Source organism: Myxocyprinus asiaticus, chromosome 39, assembly GCF_019703515.2.
Source record: "Myxocyprinus asiaticus isolate MX2 ecotype Aquarium Trade chromosome 39, UBuf_Myxa_2, whole genome shotgun sequence".
Classification (NCBI taxonomy): Eukaryota; Metazoa; Chordata; class Actinopteri; order Cypriniformes; family Catostomidae; genus Myxocyprinus; species Myxocyprinus asiaticus.
In genome coordinates, this window is record NC_059382.1 from 8854545 (window position 1) to 8875026 (window position 20482).

Consider the following 20482-nt stretch of genomic DNA (forward strand, 5'->3'; position numbering starts at 1 on the left):
GTATCTAGCCTGCTCAGTGCATCCATGTGAGAGCTAACAAACTCATTGACTATTTATATACAGACTCTTAATTGCAATTTAAAAAGCCACAGGTGTGGGAAATTAACTTTTAATTGCCATTTAAACCTGTGTGTGTCACCTTGTGTGTCTGTAACAAGGCCAAACATTCAAGGGTATGTAAACTTTTGATCAGGGCCATTTGGGTGGTTTCTGTTATCATTATGATTTAAAAAGGAGCCAAATAACTATGTGATAATAAATGGCTTCATATAATCACTATCCTTAAATAAAAGACAGTTGTTCAAAATCAATGCCAAAATTTCACAATTTCTGCCAGGGTATGCAAACTTTTGAGCACAACTGTATATATACATACTTTTGAGGACTTCCCCAGAGCTTTAATCACATTAATTCAATTTCAGCTGACAATTTTGTCCCCAAGATATAGCTAAGTAAACACAAGCTTACATTATGCATATACACACACATTTACCTTCCTCACAAGTGGGTCCCAGCCAGGTGAGAGGACAGAAACAGTGTCCTGTGCGCTGGTCACACTGGCCTCCATGAGCACACTGACATGAGAAAGAGCAGCCTGGACCATAAGTCCCACTGTCACACACTGAGCGAGAGGGAGAGAGAGAGATGAAGGATGAATTTAGGAGTGAAGGAGGTTTGTGTGTGTGTGTGTGTGTGTGTGTGTACTGTGTACCTTTCTCGCAGTGTTCTCCAGTCTTTCCGGGTGGGCATAGACACTGTCCAGTGGTAGAATTACACGGAGCCCCATCACACTCACAGAGTTCAGCACAACCACAGCCATAATGCCCAGCATCACAACCTGTTACACACACAGACAGAGACACAATCAAACCGGCATATTCATGTCCTCTCTGCACACATACTCAAGACTTTCAGTTTAAGGTCTATATGTTTTGTTTTTGTTGTTTTACAACAGTGATTACTTACTTTTTTCACAACGTTCACCATGGTAACCTGGAGGACACACGCACTGTCCCGTCATGTGATCACAAAGGTGTCCTTGACTGCAGTTACATGATTGTGCACAGAGTTCGCCAAAAAAGCCAGCAGGACACTCTGGCATATGGAAGTATTAGATTAGATATAAGATCAGATTTCTCTTTTATATTATTATTACACTTTAATGAGTGTTTTTGTAGTGCAACAACTGTTTATCACTCACGGTGTTGGCAGGCGGGGCCGTAGTATCCAGACGGGCAGGAGCAGCATCCCGTAAAGCGATCACATGTTCCGTTGTTCTGACACAAACACTCCTGCTCGCAGTTCACTCCATAGTGACCTGGAATACACGCTATGAGATAAACACACTAATTAAATGTACAGTTACACAAAGCAATCATTTTAACTCTGGATATTTCAGGATGCCAACCACTGTGGGTTGAATTCCGTTCACACCGAAAATGATTTTTGTGGCTGTGTTGGTTTTTGAACCAGTCTTCGACCAGTGCGGCACGTCTCGCTGTTTTTCAGCATCATGCGCAAGAGCACCCAGTGTCTAAAAATCGCATCTCGAGACACCTGCATTCTGTTCCATTCATTGCTCTGCATGATTGCTCTGCATTTTTTAACTCAACAACTTGTTTGATCTGAACAGCCCCTGATACCATTTAGACAAACCAATGACACTCAACTTTGACAGCACAGTATAATATCTGACTCCTGTGTATTTGTGGACTTATTTACCTCTTTCACAGTGTTGCCCAGTCCAACCCAACCCACATCTGCACGTCCCATCTGCAGGGTCGCACACACCTCCGTTCGCACACGTACACAAACTCCGACATTGCGCTCCATAGCGTCCTCTTGAGCACACTGCATGGAGGACAATTTTGCATTTAATGTCAATTAAAAGGAATTGTTCACCCCAAAATGATAAGTCTCTCATCATTTACTCACCCTAATTAACTTTTTCTTCCGCTGAACACAAACGAAGATATTTTGATGGAGATGTGATGTCTGCTTGGCTGTACAATGCAAGTCAATGGGGTCCAACACTTCCAAACTCCAAAAAAGGACATAAAGACAGCATAAAGGTAAACCATAGGACTTGAGTGGGCTAATCCATGTCTTCTGATGTGATACGATTGTTTTTGGGTGAGAACGGACCAAAATTTAACTTCTTTTTCCCTGTAAATCTTGACAGCTGCAGTTTCCTAGGTGCAATCATGTTTTGAAACTTGATTACACTTCAAAACATGATCATGCCTTAGAGAGTGCAGATGTCAAGATTTACAGGGAAAAAGAAGTTACATTTTGGTATTCAGAAGTCCTATGTATTACCTTTATAACATTTATGCTGCCTTTACATCCTTTTTGCAGCTTGAAAGTTTTGGACCACACTGACTTGCATTGTATAGATATAAACACATCACAGATCTATGTAAATATCTTGGTTTGTGTTCCACACAAGAAAGTAAGTCATACGAGTTTGAGACGGCATTAGGGTGAGTAAATTATGAGAGAATGATCATTTTTGGGAGAACTATTCCTTTAATGTCACTTTAAGATTGCATTTATCCAGACAAAAAAAGATGCTAAATTACAATCAAAACATATATGAATCGATGTATGGGTAGATGAGATTTATGTTACTTAGTTTCAGTATGTGGAAACTAAATGTGCTAAATATATTGGCTGTACATATATGCTCTCTATTTCAGCATGTTGCATAAATCTGTCTTCAATTTGATTTAGAGGAAAACCACATAAGGCGGGTTTACCAAACACTGATTAGTCCTAGTCCATCACAAAATTATACTGTCAACACTTAATTTCCAGTGGATACTTAGCATGAAACTATACTTATTCTGTCAAAAAAAATAAATAAAAATAGCCTGACTTGTTTATCTATTAATTTACTTACTTTTATCCTGAGCCTCAGTTTTTGACCAGGGAAGATAATTCACATAAAAACGAAATCATGTATACATCACTAAAATGTACAGTTGATAACATTATTTCATGATTCAAGTGAACTAAGCCTGCATTATTTTTTGTCATTTCAGGGTGTGTGTCCATTGTTACAGATTATAACACAAGAAACATTTAGCAAACCTTCCCTTAAGAAAAAAAAAACCTCATCATTATATCTATGCTCCAAACTGAAACTTCCAGTATCAACAATGGCTCAGACAGCATTATTTTCAAATAAACAGAATTTCTCAATTACCACAATTAGTGCTTACTCTCTCATCCCTCAAAATGCATTTAAAAGGCTAGGCACATATGTGTTCACTCTATCACAAACACCCACACACACACATGCACAAACACACACAAGCCACACACAAGTTTACTTAAGTACTAGATCATTATGTGATGGCAAAGTGGCTATGATTTGGCAGCGCGGTAAAACAGCAATCATGTTTCTCTGGGTAATTTAGATTGGGAAAACAATAAACCAATCGCTTTGATTCGCATGCTTATTTGTTGATTTGTTGCCTTGCCAGCTCTGCCGACACGGAACATGGAGAACCAGCTACTTATAATCATCTGTAAACATTAAACACAGGGAACGTAAGCAGTGGCACGCCATAGACAAATGCGAGCAAGCATTTTCAAAGAGGCAAAGAAAAACCCTTCTGGAAAGTCCCGTTCTGTTCCTGCTGATGAGCGATAAAATATGGAGATTAGGAGTCTGATCTCTCACTTCTGTTCTTCAGGAAAATGGGTGCTGCGATCACATTCCCTGATGCAGGAAACTGGAGAAATTTGTGAACTAAATATTGTAAATAAGCCCTGGGAGAAAATCAGGAACAGGGTAAATAGTCCCTTTATGTGCAGGACTGTTAGAGGGGATATTTTGGGGTGTTGTTTTGTTTATGAAGTCATCAGATCTCTTATAGTTTCCACATTCTAACAAAATAAAGATGTGAATGTTTGTTTGATTGGCACAGGTCAGACATAGATTTGTGGATGAGAGAAGATTGGAAGATAAATAGAGATGAAAGGCAGAAAGATGGGGAAAACAGGGAAGATACGTGAAGATCAAAGCAAATAAGAAGTGGAAAAATGAGGAAGAGCGACACAGAACACAACCATTCAAAGCACAAACTGTTGATTTTCTACCTTGTTCGCAGGACCGTCCCGTTCTACCAGGGGCGCAGTTACACCTCCCAGTCACTGGGTGGCATTGTCCTCCTTCCCCACATGAACACACCTGAAAACAGTCTTTTCCGTACCGCCCTGAGGGACAACCTAAGACACAAAGACGGTCATGTCTACATTCATATCGTAATTCACATTTACGAGTTTCTGCAAATTCATTTACATTTCTGTAAATTATTAACCTTTCAGCTGCATCCAATTAGTCTCACCCTGCCTTCACTTGGTAAAAGGCGGACTATAAAGTCAAAAGGTTGAGATTTATTTTGCGACGCGAAATCCCGACTTGTGAGCCCATGGCGACTGGTAATCATTTGGAAATGACGTAAAAGTTAAGCTTTGTGACATGTGTACGCTAACAAAATATGAATCTGAAATATACTGTACAGAACATACAGGCACTTATAGCCTAGACTATCTTTGGATATCTGAAGATATTGATTTAACCAGTGGAGTCTTATGGAATACTTTTATGCTGACTTATGTGATTTTTGGAGCTTCAAAATTGTTGGCACCCATTCACTTGAATTGAATGGACTAAAAGAGCAGAGAAATTCTTCTGAAAATCTTAAATTGTGTTCATCAGATGAAAGAAAGTCATACACATCTGGGATGGCATAAGGGTGAGTAAATTATGAGAGAATCTTCATTTTTGGGTGAACTATCCCTTTAACTGATTTAGTCTTAATCTCTTACTGGTGCTGCAGTTGGGTCCCAAGTATCCAGGCTGGCAGAGGCAAGAGCCAGTCCTGAAGTCACATCGCCCTCCATTGGCACATCTGCACCGCTTTTTACAGTATGGCCCGTATGTGCCCTCTCGACATCCTATAAGGAGCAGAAACAGCTCAGAGTCTAAAACAATATAAGATGTTTTTAAGGGTTTGAGTTAGTGTTCAGAAGAGTTATGTTAAAGTTAAGTCTAGTTTCAGAAGTTGTCTGTTAGCTCAGTTTATACTATAGGATGATCAATTAGTTTGAATGAACTAAAAAACAACTTTATCAAGTCAACCAATTCGGTCAAAGATTTTACTAAATTTGCCTTACTGAGGTGACAACGGTTGCCATAGTAACCAGGTGGACAGCTGCATTTCCCAGTGACGTGGTGACAGCTCTGTTGTTCTCCAGAACATGCGCACACTTGAGAACAGTTCACACCATATCTGCCCAGAGGACACACTGAGAGAGAGAGAGAGCAAGCATGAGAAAATGATGCAGTACATACAAAGATGATTTTTAAATGTGTGTGTTTGTTTAGTCTGGGGACAAATTGGGACTAAATCAGACAAAACCTCCCTTTGGGGACATTTTGGGATGTCCATACATAAATTAAATGATTTTTAAAATTCTAATAATGCAAAAAAGTTTTACGTTAGGTTTAGGGTATGGGTTAGGGTTATAGATAGATAGATAGATAGATAGAAGTCTATGGTATGTCCCCATTTAGATAGCTGAGCAAGTGTGTGTGTGTGTGCATGCGTGCATGCTTGCGTGTGTGTGTGTGTGTGTTTTCAATAGAAAAGTCCTGATGTCCAGGCCCCATTTCTGAATAAGTAGCAGGCCTCTGACAGGAAGAAGATATGATATGACGGTGAGGCTAAACATTTCATTTAATGTCATTCAAACAAGCTCATGCTCATACAATTTCACATGTCTAGACTATCTGACAGAAGACAGGCCTTTGGGTTGTGTGAAAACATACGAGTCTATTATACAGTATATGCATTTCTTCAGTTTGTGTAGTTGAATGGATGTCTCACACACACTGAAACATGATTATGTGGAAATACATCAGATATAAATGTATGCAGGGCTTAATAATACAGATTTTGTCAGAGTTGCCTCAAATATGATAAACAGTCATTTTTAGCAAAAAAAATATTGTATATATATATATATATATATATATATATATATATATATATATATATATATAGTAATATAAACTATAAAGTAAAATAGAAATATTATTATTATTAGGACAGACAGACAGACAGACAGATATAAAAGAGTGACAGACAGACAGACAGACAGATAGATAGATACTGTAAATGTAAAAAATACATGTATGTGATTAACAAATGTAAGATTTGCGACAAAGCAGCACCAGCCTGATAGGACAACTGGCAGTTCCATCAACTGGCCCAAAACTCTCTCAAACTTGTCCTGGGCCATCAGCCTACCCTTATTGCACTTTTATGTGTGCAGAACAAGTTTGTGTATGTGCATGCTTGTGTAAAAATGTGTGCGTATATCCATCCGTTCACCCCAGCAGCATGTGTAAGAGATAAGCTTCGACTCCAGACTAAAGAGAGTAATTAGACTGTTGTCGTTAGCCATGTCTACTGCAGTGTGTGTATGCGTGTGTGTGTGTGTGTGTGTGTGTGTGTGTGTGTGTCTGCTTTGTTTCAGCGTTCTTTTCCTAACACAGACGAAAACAAAGCCTGCTGTTTGAGTTGGCAGCTCGGCAGTAACCTTTATCAGATGTCTCACATCCACACAGAGAGAGAGAGAGAGGGTGGGTGGGGGTGTTGAAAGAGGGGTGAGGAGCAGAAACCTAGTGTGTGTCATTTGAAAAATACAAAACTACAAGGAAAATTAGAATGTGTGTGAGTTTGGGGGTCAGGTTTTACCTAAATTGTGGAGAAAAGGAGAGTTAAACCTGACATCATCTACACAATGGTAACAAGCCTACGGTCCCCATGAGGAAAATGACTAAACAAGAATACTAAATTTAAAAATGCCAAACTGTTTCTATGAGGGTTTTCTTTGTGGGTAGTGTTAGGGGATAGAAAGTATGATTTGCTCAGTATAAAAGCAATAAAAGCCTAAAGAAAGTCCCCACCATGGCAGGAAATCAACAGCCTGATCTCATGAAAATTACATGACTGTGGTGATGTTTTTGCTAAACGATTATGTAGTTCCTTACATGTAATCACGGCAGATATGAGGTGAAATGTCCACTGAGTGGCGCTAAATTAAGTTCCAAATGCAAGTTCAGGAGGAGCTTGTTCAGTCATATCAAAAGGATATATAAGCGACTACTTCCCTTTCACGGGTGATGATTCTTTTGGCATCCCTCCACCTCCCATCTCTACCTTTATAAATGTAAAAATGGTATTTCTATTTCAAGCCTAGTCCTGTGCTCGAGCCCCTCCGTTATGGAAGCACAACAAATCCGTTTACCTTAATGCACTCCTGGACTATGAACTAGTAAAAAGCAACCTCAAAAAAATGAGGTTTTTAAGGTTAAATGCTTTATCAAGTTCAACAAAATCAACATAATCTACATCCCTACTCTAAACCTTAAACCTAACCAAGTGTGTCATTAAAAGCAATAACAACAAAACAAACCGCAATAGCTGAAGCAAACACATCATTTTCTGTGACACTTTCAGCTCACATTTCAACTTTTGTGCTCTTCAGGACTCGTACTGCAGTCATTTGCATCGCAAGTGCAACGCTCTATCAGTTGAGCTACTGTGCAATTTAATGTTGCCCATACAAGTTTGTAAATGTACTGTAGTTGGTAATGTAATGCAAACGTTAAAATGTATCGCCTTTCAAGTCATACTATAGTAAAAGCATTTAGATATCAAAAGATGGTGTTGTGTGAGGAACAGGGTGAAAAGTATTTCGATACGTACAACGAGGCACAAAAATCATTTTGCAAAAATGTAGGCATAGTAACGAGATTCTATGAGACCAGGTTGGAAATCAAACATGTGTTTGTGTGTGTCTTTTCAGCATATTCCAACATGATGAATGGCATGAAATGTTGATTGTAAATTAGAAACGTATGTTAGTCATTGTTCACTTCATTTTGATTAGGCTGGAGATAAATGGAAGTTTAAATGGACAGATGGATGAGAAAAAGTTCTTACTCGTCTCACAGCTGTTCCCAGTGTACCCTGCTGGGCACCCACATCTGCCAGTCACATGATCACAGGCCACGCCAGCTGGACAGATGCATCTCTGTTCACAGTTCGTACCGTACCAGCCAGGTGTGCAAACTATGCACAGAAGCACACACAGACAAGATGGAGAGAGAGAAAATGGATGGCAAATACATACACACACACACACGTGAGAGGCCTGCATTAACCCATGTGAACATTCCTGTGTGTAATGGAGACAGAATACAGTAATTTGTGTGATGACATGTGAATCGTGGCTATCAGTGCTTACAAACTCCTCACTATAAATCACCATAATCACTTACATCTTACTAACTGCAGCCAACTAAAGCACCCTGTTCTCTGAGTGTGTGTGTGTGTGTGTGTGTGTGTGTGAGAGTGAGAGTGAGAGTGAGAGAGAGAGAGAGAGAGAGAGAGAGAGAGACAGGACGTGCTTTGAGTTTATAATGTATTAATTTATGGGTGAATCTCACTAATGTTTTAAAAAAATATTCAGGTCACATATATACAAACACACACACACACACACTCATATATGTTTGTATGTATATATTATAAACTGCATATGAGGCAATGAAGCCTACTCTTAAGACCATTATTTTTTTTATTATTATTTATTTGTATTATTTTATTTCTTTTTTATATATTTATTTATTTGCATTACAGTAATGAATTTTAGGCTCATAATTTTTTTTTTGGACTGAGATACAACAGACGTTTCTTCATGAGAAACCTGCAGGAAATACTGAAATTAATACATTTTATTAACATTCAGTTATATCTTTTGACTTTGTGTATTAACTCACTCTGTCGGCAGTTGGTTCCAGTCCATCCAGGTGTACATCTGCACTGGCCACTGACCGGGTCACATGAACCTCCATTGTGGCAGTCACATGGCTGACTGCAGTTCTGACCGAATGTACCTGCTAGACAGGCTATAAAAAAATTTAAATAAATTATATGTATATATTTAAACAAGCAACAAAAGAAAACATAAACAAAGTCTGAACAAAATACATTTGTTTCAATACCTAGCCAAATCTAGTTTCATTAATACCTAAATAAAAAGACGCTTAATCCACTAATCATTTTTGGATTTTACAGCCCACAAAGGCTAGCGATTTCTTTCCCATGTGAGATGTATCAATGCAAAGGTACCTACTGTAGAATATAGCAATTTGTATTGAAGCAGAGAGAGAGAGGGAGAGCTAGAGAGAAAGAATATTACTTGTATGTTAAATAGAGAGAGAAAATCAGAGACGGCTTTAGATTAAGGTCTTTAATGAAAAATAATGGTACATTAGTTTTGACAAAGTGTTGCAGCTTAGCTGTGGTCAAACAAAACGGTGTTAAATAAAATACAATTAAAATACAGAAATACCAATAACATACACAGCCATTAAAAAAGTAAAAATACAGGAACAACCTTAAGGTCCACCCCAATATTCATATTACTGGTGAACAAGTATCGGCTTTTCAATAGCTGATTCTCAAACTATTACCCTCAATCCCAAATATGTAGTTACAGCCTTGCAAAGTGCTAGAAGTCATTCATAGGTTTACTTACTGAAAAGCGTAAGCACCATTTCTCAGTGCTTTAAGCGGTATGACGTGTCAATATCTGTCTCAAACAATAGTATGAGTTTAGGGCAGGGCTACCTGCCCCAAAAATGGTTAGCTGAAGGGGTTGGAGTTTTTGGAAAACCTGTTCGTAAACAATTATTTTTGCAATTTTCGTTTGATGCCACTCAGTGCGCAGAAATTATACAATGCATCTTTAAGGGCCAAAAAGCACTGCATTTTTGAGCACTGCATTGCAGTTGTTGTGTTTGTTTCCTAGTGAGTTAAATACTTTTTTCAGTGTGAGATGTCCCTTCTGTTCATCACTGAAAGTTGTTCCTTCAGGCATAGAGACACAGAGGCATCATATACCCAAAATCCAGCATAGAGGGGCTCAGTGAATGTGGCGTGGAATGCAATATGTGCGTGAGTGTGTCTGCGTGAGAAACGTTGTAGAAGGACAGAGTGCCACCCGCCCAGTCTAAATAAACTCCCAATCTGTTCGAGGGGGGTGTACAGAAAGGTATGTCTATTTTTTTAGAACTGTACCAGGCAATGCATAAAAGACTCCAGGAACACTTGTTCATCCCAAACCTACAGTTAGTCCCCTCTTTCCTGTTGATGCTTTTATATGTCACTGTTATGTTACTCCAGCCTCTCCATTCAAACTCCCAGTAACAGCACCCAGACAGACTCTTTACACAGAACCTGTTCTTGCCAATTAAATCTCTCTGGATGATCAGGGTATGGCTGTATCTCTTTAACATGTTCCATCTGTTCCCTTCAGAGAGACTAAGACGTGGGTTTGCGGTGTTTGGATCCATTGTAAGATCACAGGCATCTGCAAAGAAGAACATATTTCAACACCTATTACCATGGTGATAACGGATTTTAAAATTTCATTAGTTGTAATTTTTATTTTGTATTTTGATTTAACATCAGTTTAGTTTTAGTTAGGTTTAACTGTTTATATACAGTTTTTTGTTTTTTTGTTTCAGTATTAGTTTTAGTACTCATCCCTGATAACACAGAACCCCAAATTGTTCCAGTTGCCTTTATGAGACACACAAAACTTTCAGAAAACGCAACAAGCAAACTGTTTTACATGTCAATCAGATGGCTGCTTCTCTAATTAGTTGGTTCTTCTGACAGAATACATTAATAGTCTAGAGTCAGACTTAGGAGATTTATTAAACCAGTCCATCAAACTTTAACTGAAATCACTTAAACTAAAAGTTCAGTCATGAGAACTCTTAAAGACTTAGCATGTTAATGTAGGCATGACATATTAATAGGATATTGATCTTGGCGGACAAGATCTGCTACGCTGCTGCTGCAGAGCAATTATTGAGACTTGCTACTGCTAGAACATACACAGAGATACTGAGTTAAGCATGTGAATATTCTGCTTCTTCTGCATAATTAGAAAAACACGAGACATGCTGCTGCACAATTAGACATAATTTCAATCCCCTTGTAGCAGACCTAGACATGTGAAGCTAAGGAGGAGGGTTTCAGAGAAAACTCTCGCAGCAAATTGAACTGAGCCAATTTAAATGTTAGGCAAAGAGAGAGTACGCAAGTTGATTGGCTACCCAATTACACAAAGGATCTATCAGCTTACACCATGAGTTGGTTGGCTTGACATCACCTGTGAGCGAGCTTTTGGCTAACAGGTAAGTTCAAAGTGTTTGTGCCATGTAGAGTTTAATGCCTGAACTTCATTTTTGTTAATGTCATTTAATAAAACGAAATTTTGTAAATTGTATAATTTTGTTTGTATTTTAGCACCTAATTATAGTTTCAGGTTATTTTTCATTCAAACTCCTGTTTTTATTTTTGTTAATGAAAATATTTTTTCACTGTTAGTTTTCGTAATAGTTTAATGATAACACCCTTGTCAATAAATATATATTTGTGTGTGTGTGTGTGTGTGTGTGTGTGTGTGTGTGTGTGTGTGTGATTGAGGACAAACATTTTCGTAATCCTGGAGTGATCAGGAAGGGTTCTCCGTGGTCCAAACTTAAAAGAAAAACATATGGGAAGATAAATCTAAACACTAAGTGTTGAAGAAACATATCACAGTTGTATACTGTAAAGTAAATCTAGCCTTGGTGTAAAATGCTGTAGCAAAAAAACAAAAAAAACAAATGAGATCTTAAACACCTCAATTGTTTCTCCTAGACAGAATTATTTAAGAGATTTTATGGAGATACTAAATGGAGACATTTCAATAGATTAAATTGAAAATAGAAAATCCAGACTATTAAATCTGCTTCTCAGATTTTTCTCCTTCGAAATAGACAGCAGTAACCTCCCAGGTGTCTCTTCAAGAGTTTCAGAAGAGATCAACAATGTCACAAACTGTGCTCTTGTTTGCCAAAATACCTACGTCTGCGATCAAAAGTCTTTGATTTTTGACTTCATTTAAGACAACTCTCTCTGAAGACACTCACAGACATGAACAGTGTCCTAACAATTTGTACCCCTCTCACTTGAGTTTCTCTAGTTTGCAGTTTGGATCCTGCAGTCTAGCAGAGAGCAGTGTCACTCCTGTAGATCCAGGGTGGTTGTAGCTCAGATCCAGTCCTCTCAGGTGTGAGGGGTTTGAACTCGGAGCTGAAGCCAGATAAGAACAGCCTTCCTGTGTCACCATACAGCCAGATAATCTATAGAAAGACATGAAATATGAGATATGTAAAACTTTGAGTAACATATACTGCCATCCAGGTGCCGTCTTTTCCAGGGATTTTCAAGCAGGACAACGCCAAACCACATACCGCCTGCTTTCCTAACCTGTCTCCAGTTGAGAATGTATGAGAATACGGCAATGAAGACCCATACAATTGCACAGCTGAAGATCTGCATAATGAATGGGGAAAATTCTACTTGCTAAACGTAAAGGGATATTTTCACCGAAAATGAAAATTCTCTCATCATTTACTCACCCTCATACCATCCCAGATGTGTATGACTTTCTTCTGCTGCACACAAAGTAGAATATTAGAACAAAGCATATTTCAGCTCTGTATGTTCTCACAATGCAAGTGAATTGGTACCAAAATTTTGAAGCTCCAAAAAGCATATAAAGGCAGCATAAAAGTAATCCATAAGACTCCAGTGGTTAAATCTATAGCTTCAGAAGTGATATGATAGGTGTGGTTGAGAAACAGATCAATATTTAAGTCCTTTTTTTACTTTAAATACTTTATCGATTTAACAACTGGAGTCATATGGATTACTTTCATGTTGCCTTTCTGTGCTTGCTGTTGCTTTAAAATTTTGGTCACCATTCACTTGCATTGAGAGAAACTACAGAGCTGAGAATCTTCGTTTGTGTTCAGCAGAACAAAAAAAGTCATACACATCTGGGATGGCTGAGTAAATGAGAATTTTCATTTTTGGGTGAAATATTCCTTTAACAAACTTGTGTCAGCAGTGCACAAACAAGTTATTAGAAGAAATGGTAATGTTACACAGTGGTGAATACTTGACTGACCCAACTTTGAGTGTGTTGCAATGATCGGATTTGAAATTAGTGTAAGGTAAAACATCAAATAATGTGTTGTAGTGCTTTCAATATAGTAACGGATATATAGAATTTACAAATCTTTACAAAATTTAAAATTTTTTTGGAATTGGGGTTGTTTTTATAGTATAAAAATATGTAATTTTAAATGCTAAAATTATCATTAGTACTATTTTATATGCCATTTTTATGTACATTTGGAATAGCATTAAGTAAAAAAAAAACCACTTCCTAAAGAAATGTGTTGTTGGTTGTTTTTATTTAAAAAAAAAATTAAAACAATTGCAATTCTGAAAATGCAAATATTCTTCTGCTGACAAAAATAAAATGAATAAAAAAGTAATTTCACCTTTACATTATTAAAGGTATAGTAGCAGGAAAAAAAAAAAGAAAAAAAAGTCTTTTAAATCTAAACATCAGATAAAGGTTGTTGAATGGTTCAGTAAAAACTAAATTTAAACTGTTTTGGTGCAAAAAATGCTTGGCTAACATTGTAAGTGGACTTGACAGACAAAAATAAAACAGTCTTTGTTCTTACCTCATTATCTGTAGTTGACAGTGAGGACTGTTCAGTACATCAGAGAGCAGCTTTACTCCTGAATCCTGCCGGTCCAGCTTTCGCAGAGGGGAGTCTGATAGTTATAAAACTGAGGCCACACATTCACAACACTGATCAGTGAGATTACAGCCATAAAGTCTGAAAGAAACCAAAACAGCTCATTTTATAGATAACTGCTCCAGGCAGCTAATACATAAGCCTTTTAATACTTATTTTTACATAAAAACACTGTCCAAAAATATATGGGTAGGTCTGGAGGAGTCCACAATAACATAACATAACAGCTGGAAATTATATAATATAAATAGGTGATACTGACCCCTTGAAACTGAATGATTTAATAATGTAGTCAGTACTGCACTTGAGTCCAGATGACACTGAGAAAACCCATCTACTTGATGGGGGAATCTCATGAAATCTGTCAAGAACATGACCGGTTCATATCACGGATCAAAAAAGAAATATTAAATAATGTCAGCCTATTTTATCTACCATAATAATATTTTAATTTGCAACATTATTTGGATGATAATTAAGCAACCTATATACACTATACCAAATTTATTCATTTATTTTTACTATAAAATAAAATTTTAGACAGGATTTTTTTTAATTAGAAATAAGAAATGACAATATTTTTTTGCATTTATTAAAAAATTAGAATTTGGGGATGGGAATGTGATTAATTTTCATTACAATACAAAAATATATGTATATAATTTTTTTATACATTTTTTCATTTGGGGTGAAATATGTGCCAGACATGTATTCATGAGATGTTTTGGTAACACTTTACAATAAGGTACCATTTGTTGACATTAACAAACAATTAACAATATTTTTTTTTTACAGCATTTGTTAATAAAAATGCAGTTGTTAGTTCATGTTAGTTCAAAAGTACATTAATTTTAACAAATACAACTTTTGTTTTTAAAAATGTATTAGTATATGATGAAACTGACATTAACCAAGACTAATAAATGCTGTAAAAGTATTGTTCACTGTTAGTTCATGTTAACTAGTTTTGTTAATTTATGTTAACACATGGAACCTAATTGTAAAGTGTTATCGTTGTTTTATAGTGAGATGATTCACAAGATGTTTTATAATCTTTTTACAAAATAGATATCATGTTTACAAAGTCTGAAAAAGGTCAAATAAACCTTAAGGTTCACTAGACAGCATAACAACAACACATTACCTATCATGTCACAGAACATATTTTTAGATGGACATACTGTAGATTTCTGTCTGTAGGTAAATCAGAAATGCAATACTCACAGAGCTTTTCTGCAGTTCATCACAGCCGGTAACAGTCTCCTTTTTCCCTCCTCTGACGTGTTGTATTTCTTAAGGTCCAGCTTATCCACAACCTCCTCTGTTATCTGCAGTATATAGGCTATTGCTGAACACTGTGCAGGAGAGACTATATTCCCTGAGTGTTTCTCTGATTTCAGAAACTCCTGCATCTTTCTGTAAAGAGTCTGATCATTCATTTCAAGCAGACAGAGGAACAGATTAATGGATCTTTCTGCTGATAAACCATGCCCATCTTTGAGTTTCTTTGATGCAAGCAGTAGTTTTCATGACAGTCTCTGAGGTGCTCTTTATGTCTGTTAGAAGACCCTGTAAGAGCCTCTGATTGGACTCCAGTGAGATGCCCAGCAAGAATCAAAGGAAGAGATCTAGGCGTCCATTTTCACTTTGTAGGGCTTCATCTACTACCACTTTAAGCAAAGTATGTAATGAAGCAAAACACTTCAGTGCACCCATAGTTGTGCTTACATAGTGAAACACATAAAAAGCAGCCAGAAACTCCTGAAAGCTCAGATGTATGAAGCTGTAGACCTTCCTCTGATAAATCACAGACTCTTCCTTGAAGATCTCAGTGCAAATCCCAGAATACACAGAGGCCTCCATGACATCTATGCAGCTCTCTCTCAGGTCCTCCTCATAGAACATGATATTGCCATTCATCATCTGTTTGAAAGCTATCTCAGCAGTTTTCAGAAGTACATCTCCGTTTGCCTGCAGGAGATTTGGTGGATCGCTCTCATCATACTTCTGATTCCTGAGATGCTGATGAACAAGCAAGAAATAAATGTACATTTCAGTCAGAGTTTTAGGAATTTCTGTTGTGATCTTGTTCCAGGATGTTTTGAAGTACGGTAGCTGAGATCCAGCAGAAGACTGGAAAGTGGCACATGATGTTGAGGCTTCTTGTTCTTCTAATATGCGAGATAATTCTGCTGGCTTGATGTTGATCCTTGATTTTCTTACTTAAATATTCCTCCTTCTGGCAGTCATTGAATCCTTGGATTTCTGTCACACGGTTGATGAATTTATAGCTTATCTGATTGGCCGCTGCTGGTCTGCAGGTGATCCAAATGAGAACTGAAGAGAGCAGTTCTCCCTTGATGAGGTTTGTCATCAATACATCCACTGAAGTAGTCTCGGTCACATCAGAAACATTCTCATTGTCAGAAAACTTCAAAGTATTTCTGCTTTCATCCAGGCCATCAAAGATTAACACAACTTTACATTGGTCATAAATCTTTGAGTCAAGATGTTGAAGTTGAGGATGAAAGTCAAGCAGAAGTTTGTGAAGACTGTACTGGTCATCTTTAATCAAGTTTAACTCTCGAAATGGAAGCACAAACATGAAATCTACATCTCGATTGGCTTTTCCATCAGTCCAATCCAGAATAAACTTCTTTACAGAGACTGTTTTTCCAATTCCAGCGATTCCTTTAGTAAGAACAGACTTTATTTTTTTCTGTCCCTTGCTGTCGGTGCTTCTCACATCCTGGTTTAGGATCAAAGATGTCATTGCAGTGTATTGGAGTGGCTTGTAAGCATTGTGATCTGGGTGTTTTCTCCATCTGTAAAACCTCATGTTCTTCAATAACACTTCTAAGATGTAAAGCTGCGTGTATACGCTTTTCAGTTGGGTTTTATTCTTTTGTGCATAAATTCCCTCAAATAAGCTTTCATACTTGTTCTTTAAGCTGGTTTTGTGAGTTTCTTTGACTCTTTGAAAGACATCGTTCACAGGTTGTTGAGAATCGTGCTGCAGGTCTTCGGTCACAAGTGAACTGAATCTTTCTGTGATTTCGTTTGGGCTTAGTTCAGGATGTGTTAACTTTCTGCACTGAGGACAGTCAATGTCTCCTGATGGACTTGACTGGTTCCAGTATAAGTTGATGCATTGTCTGCAGAAACTGTGTGTACAGACTGGATCACTCAGAACCTGCTTACAGACTCCACATTTGGACTGAACCTCAATCAGGTCATCTCTAAGCACACTGCAGAGCAAACAGACATTTGAAAACAATCACAAAATTGTAGTTATTATTCTGAAGGTTAAAGCAACTTTAAAGGAATAGTTCACCCAAAAATGAAAATTCTCTCATTATTCACTTACCCTGATGCCATCCCAGATATGTATGACTGTCTTTCTTCGGCAGAATACAATTCAAGATTTTTAGAAAAATGTTGAAGCTCTGTAGGTCCTTATAATGTAAGTAAACAGGTGCCATCAGGCTGCTGTCTATTTGATGGTCCAAAAGGCATCAATTAATGTCCTCTGAACCAAATCGATAGGTTGGTGTAAGAAACAAATTGATAATTAAAATGTTTTTAACTTTAAATTGTTGCTTCTGCCCAGCATTGCATTTCTGTTTGAAATGAAATTACTCTCGCATGACGTTCCTTCCTCTGTTGTATACAAAGTGCGCGCTTCCAAGTTCTCGCGTGAACGCGCCATAGTGCTTACATCACTGATTCTTCGACTGCTGGCAGGAAGCAATTTTAATAAAGTTAATAAAGTTTTAATTATCAATTTGTTTCTTACACCAACCTTCAGAACATTCAGACATTAACTGATCGACTGGAGTCGTGTGAATTACTTTTATGCTGCCTAAATATGCCTTTTGGACTGTCAAATAGCCAGCAGCCTGATGGCACCCATTTATTTACATTATAAGGACCTAAAGAGCTTCAACATTTTTCTAAAAATCTTAATTTGTGTTCTGCTGAAGAAAGAAAGTCATACACATCTAGGATGGCTTCAGGGTAAGTGAATAATAAGAGAATTTCCATTTTTGGGTGAACTATTCCTTTAAGGCCACGCCCATACTAATACATTTTCGGCTGAAAACACATTATTTTGCTAGGTTTACACCTCTCATCCACACTGGAACTACAATTTCCTCAACCAAACACGGAGACTTTCAAAAACACTCTCTAGTACCCCATACTTTAGACAAAGATAACATTAGAAAATAGAGAATGGAAACAGTGTGGATGTGTGTGTTAGTGTGGATGTGTGTATTAGTGTGGATGTGTGTGTTAGTGTGGATTTATGTATTAGTGTGGATGTGTGTGTTAGTGTGGATGTGTGTGTTAGTGTGGATGTGTGTGTTTGTGTGGATGTGGCCTCAGTGTCAATGTGATGAAAACATTTTAAAAACAGAAGATGAAAAATCAGAAGATGGCTTTGTTCCAAAACCTAGTGAACTGCCTTGCTGTATACTACTGTCTTTATAGACAGCTACCTTCTAAGGCAGCATCCTAACCCAAAGTGATTTGCAACATGAGACTTGAAGTGATTTGAGACATGATACTCACCTAGTGCTCACAGCTGATTCCAATGGTTTGTCATAGTACATGATGATAAGCTAACAAGGCGATACTTTAATAAGTTCTCATAAAATATATAGCAAAGATAAATATTGGATGTAACAGTGCTATTTTTATGTTTCAGTATTGAATGAAAAAAAATGGCTGTATGCACATCCAGAGTCTATTTTCAACAGAGAGACCCAACCAGCTTACCTTGGATTGCCGGGCTCTGATTTCCCACTAAATTTAACAGGAGCTGCCATGGAAGCATCGCTCTTCATGTACAAACAGCTGGTAACTGAGGACCCTGGTCTTTGAACAGGATCCCTCTCATCTCTCTTCTCATAGACACTCATTTTAGAGGCTTACAAATAGACGAAAAACCCATAAATTAAGTAAAATGTACAACTAGCTGTAACAAGTAGTTTTAAATACTGTTAAAAACAAACAATATCATAGCCAAAAAGGACAATCACAGAACAAGACAGTCTCAAAACAAAGGTTCATATGGTTCTATTGTACATACATAAGAGTAGAATAAAAAAAAGTGAAAAAAAGAAAGAAAGAAAGAAATGGGTACCATCTATCCATCCATCTGCAGCACAAATTAACAGTTACATTTGAACAGATTTAATGTTAAAGGAATAGTTCACTCAAAAATGATCATTCTCTCATCATTTACTCACCCTTACACCATCTCAAACTCATGACGTACTTTCTTCTGCAGAACCCAAACGAAGATTTTTTGAAGAATACATGAAGTGTGTTTCTCCATTAATTTCTCTCATCATTTACTCACCCTAATTGACTTTCTTCTGCGGAACACAAACGAAGATATTTTGTTTATGGAGATGTGATCTGTGTCTGTTTGTCTGTACAATGCAAGTCAATGGGGCCCAAAAGTTTCAATCTCCAAAAAGGACATAAAGGCAGCATAAAGGTAACCCATATGATTCATGTGGTTTAATCAATGTCTTCTGAAGCAATACAATCAGTTTTGGGTGAAAAACAGACCAAAATGTAACAACTTTTCCACTATAAATCTTGACAATCTTGACTCCTTGGCACGTTCATGATTAATGCTTCGATTAAATTTTTTTCAAGCTTGAAGCATGAGCAGAGTGTATGTACAAGCGCAGTCAATGGGGCCCCACTGACTTGCATTGTATCGAATAAAACACATCATACATCCATCATAATATCTTTGTGTTCTGCAGAAGAATGAGTGAGTAAACGATGAGAGAATTATTTTTGGGTGAACTATCCCTTTAATGTTCAGTGAAGTAATATATTACAGTAAATACAGGCTTAAAGGTGCTGTAAGCTATTTTAGCGTTCTGAATCTTTCAGGTGACTGAGCCATTGAATTAGCCATGCCCCTCATTCCAAAACCCCGCCCTGCACAGATAATTTTGAGACCAAAACAGAGCAAAAGTGAGTCAAATTCAACAGTGGCACAATAGTGCCCTCAACTGACAAACATGCAGTCCTGCGGTAAGCGGACACATTTTTGTTTGCTGTACACAAAGTCTACAGCTGTCACAGACACCGGTGGGATATCTCAGGACACTTATTTCATTAATATCTTTAAGGGAGTAGGAACATTTTTTGCATAATTTCCCATGAAAAAATCACTTACAGCACCTTTAGTAGACTACTTTATGTGGTAAGAGCTTTGTAAGAGCTTAAATTCCCTCTGCGCTGTGGGCAGTTTTGAGAAAAAGGCTTCAAAGTCAAAGATGCTACCAGAAATACAAGAAAAACGAGTTTACAAGACAAGACTTCTTTAAATCAACCATGGCTTTGCTACTATACACAGCAACCTCTTTCTCTGTCTAACTCTTTTCTCTTTCTGAGAAGGGTAAAGAGTTTTTTTTGAGGAGGCATTATAGCAATATAATAGTCCTTCAGGTAGCATGATGCAAAAAACTGCATACAGCACTATCATTAAAGTAAAAACATCACTTAATGGCAGATTCAGATTTATACAGTACGATTGAGAGGGGACAAGATTAGATGAAAAGTGACAGTCCAGCTTTTGTTTTTTGAACACAGACTTATGGAATATATATAGTATAAGATGGAAGCGTTAGTTAAACAGCTCCACAGATGTGTTGCCTCTGTTGTTTGAAATATGCTTTGCATGTTATATAC

The 20482-nt window shown here is 37.4% G+C and overlaps 2 protein-coding genes across 5 annotated transcripts in view; both read right to left on the bottom strand.

Moving 5' to 3' along the window:
* The window catches only part of LOC127430166 (multiple epidermal growth factor-like domains protein 6), an 81123-nt gene that overhangs the window by 6572 nt on the left and 54069 nt on the right, over window positions 1-20482 (bottom strand). The window contains exons 22-31 of the mRNA XM_051679707.1: window positions 8864-8992; window positions 8025-8153; window positions 5188-5319; window positions 4840-4968; window positions 4108-4236; window positions 1723-1851; window positions 1202-1330; window positions 967-1095; window positions 713-838; window positions 494-622 (exon numbers count right to left, since the gene is read on the bottom strand). Coding sequence (XP_051535667.1) covers window positions 494-622; window positions 713-838; window positions 967-1095; window positions 1202-1330; window positions 1723-1851; window positions 4108-4236; window positions 4840-4968; window positions 5188-5319; window positions 8025-8153; window positions 8864-8992 — 1290 coding nt within the window. The remainder of the gene's footprint in view (window positions 1-493; window positions 623-712; window positions 839-966; window positions 1096-1201; window positions 1331-1722; window positions 1852-4107; window positions 4237-4839; window positions 4969-5187; window positions 5320-8024; window positions 8154-8863; window positions 8993-20482) is intronic.
* LOC127430177 (stonustoxin subunit beta-like) lies at window positions 9337-18767 on the bottom strand. Of its 4 annotated transcripts, none has more exons than XR_007895418.1 (7): window positions 18542-18767; window positions 14987-17010; window positions 14025-14123; window positions 13685-13793; window positions 12113-12286; window positions 11593-11639; window positions 9337-10458 (listed from the first exon to the last, which is right to left on the bottom strand). XR_007895418.1 is itself a non-coding variant. In XM_051679746.1 (7 exons), exons 4-7 carry the CDS (start codon window positions 13687-13689, stop codon window positions 9959-9961), a joined length of 726 nt encoding a protein of 241 aa, XP_051535706.1. In that variant the 5' UTR covers window positions 13690-13843; window positions 14025-14123; window positions 14987-17010; window positions 18542-18767; the 3' UTR covers window positions 9337-9958. The 4 variants fall into 4 exon arrangements, 2 of the variants coding, with proteins under 2 accessions (XP_051535706.1, XP_051535707.1); XM_051679746.1 differs by having other exon boundaries at window positions 13685-13843; XR_007895417.1 differs by lacking the exon at window positions 14025-14123 and having other exon boundaries at window positions 13685-13843.

What these genes read in the sequence shown, in the direction of transcription:
- LOC127430177 (XM_051679747.1), bottom strand. An exon ending in TGCAAACTAGAGAAACTCAA is followed by an intron (nt 11,640 to 12,112) that starts GTGAGAGGGGTA and finishes TTTTCTTTTAAG; the next exon opens with TTTGGACCACGGAGAACCCT. An exon ending in CACTCCAGGATTACGAAAAT is followed by an intron (nt 10,459 to 11,592) that starts GTTTGTCCTCAA and finishes TCTTCTTTGCAG; the next exon opens with ATGCCTGTGATCTTACAATG.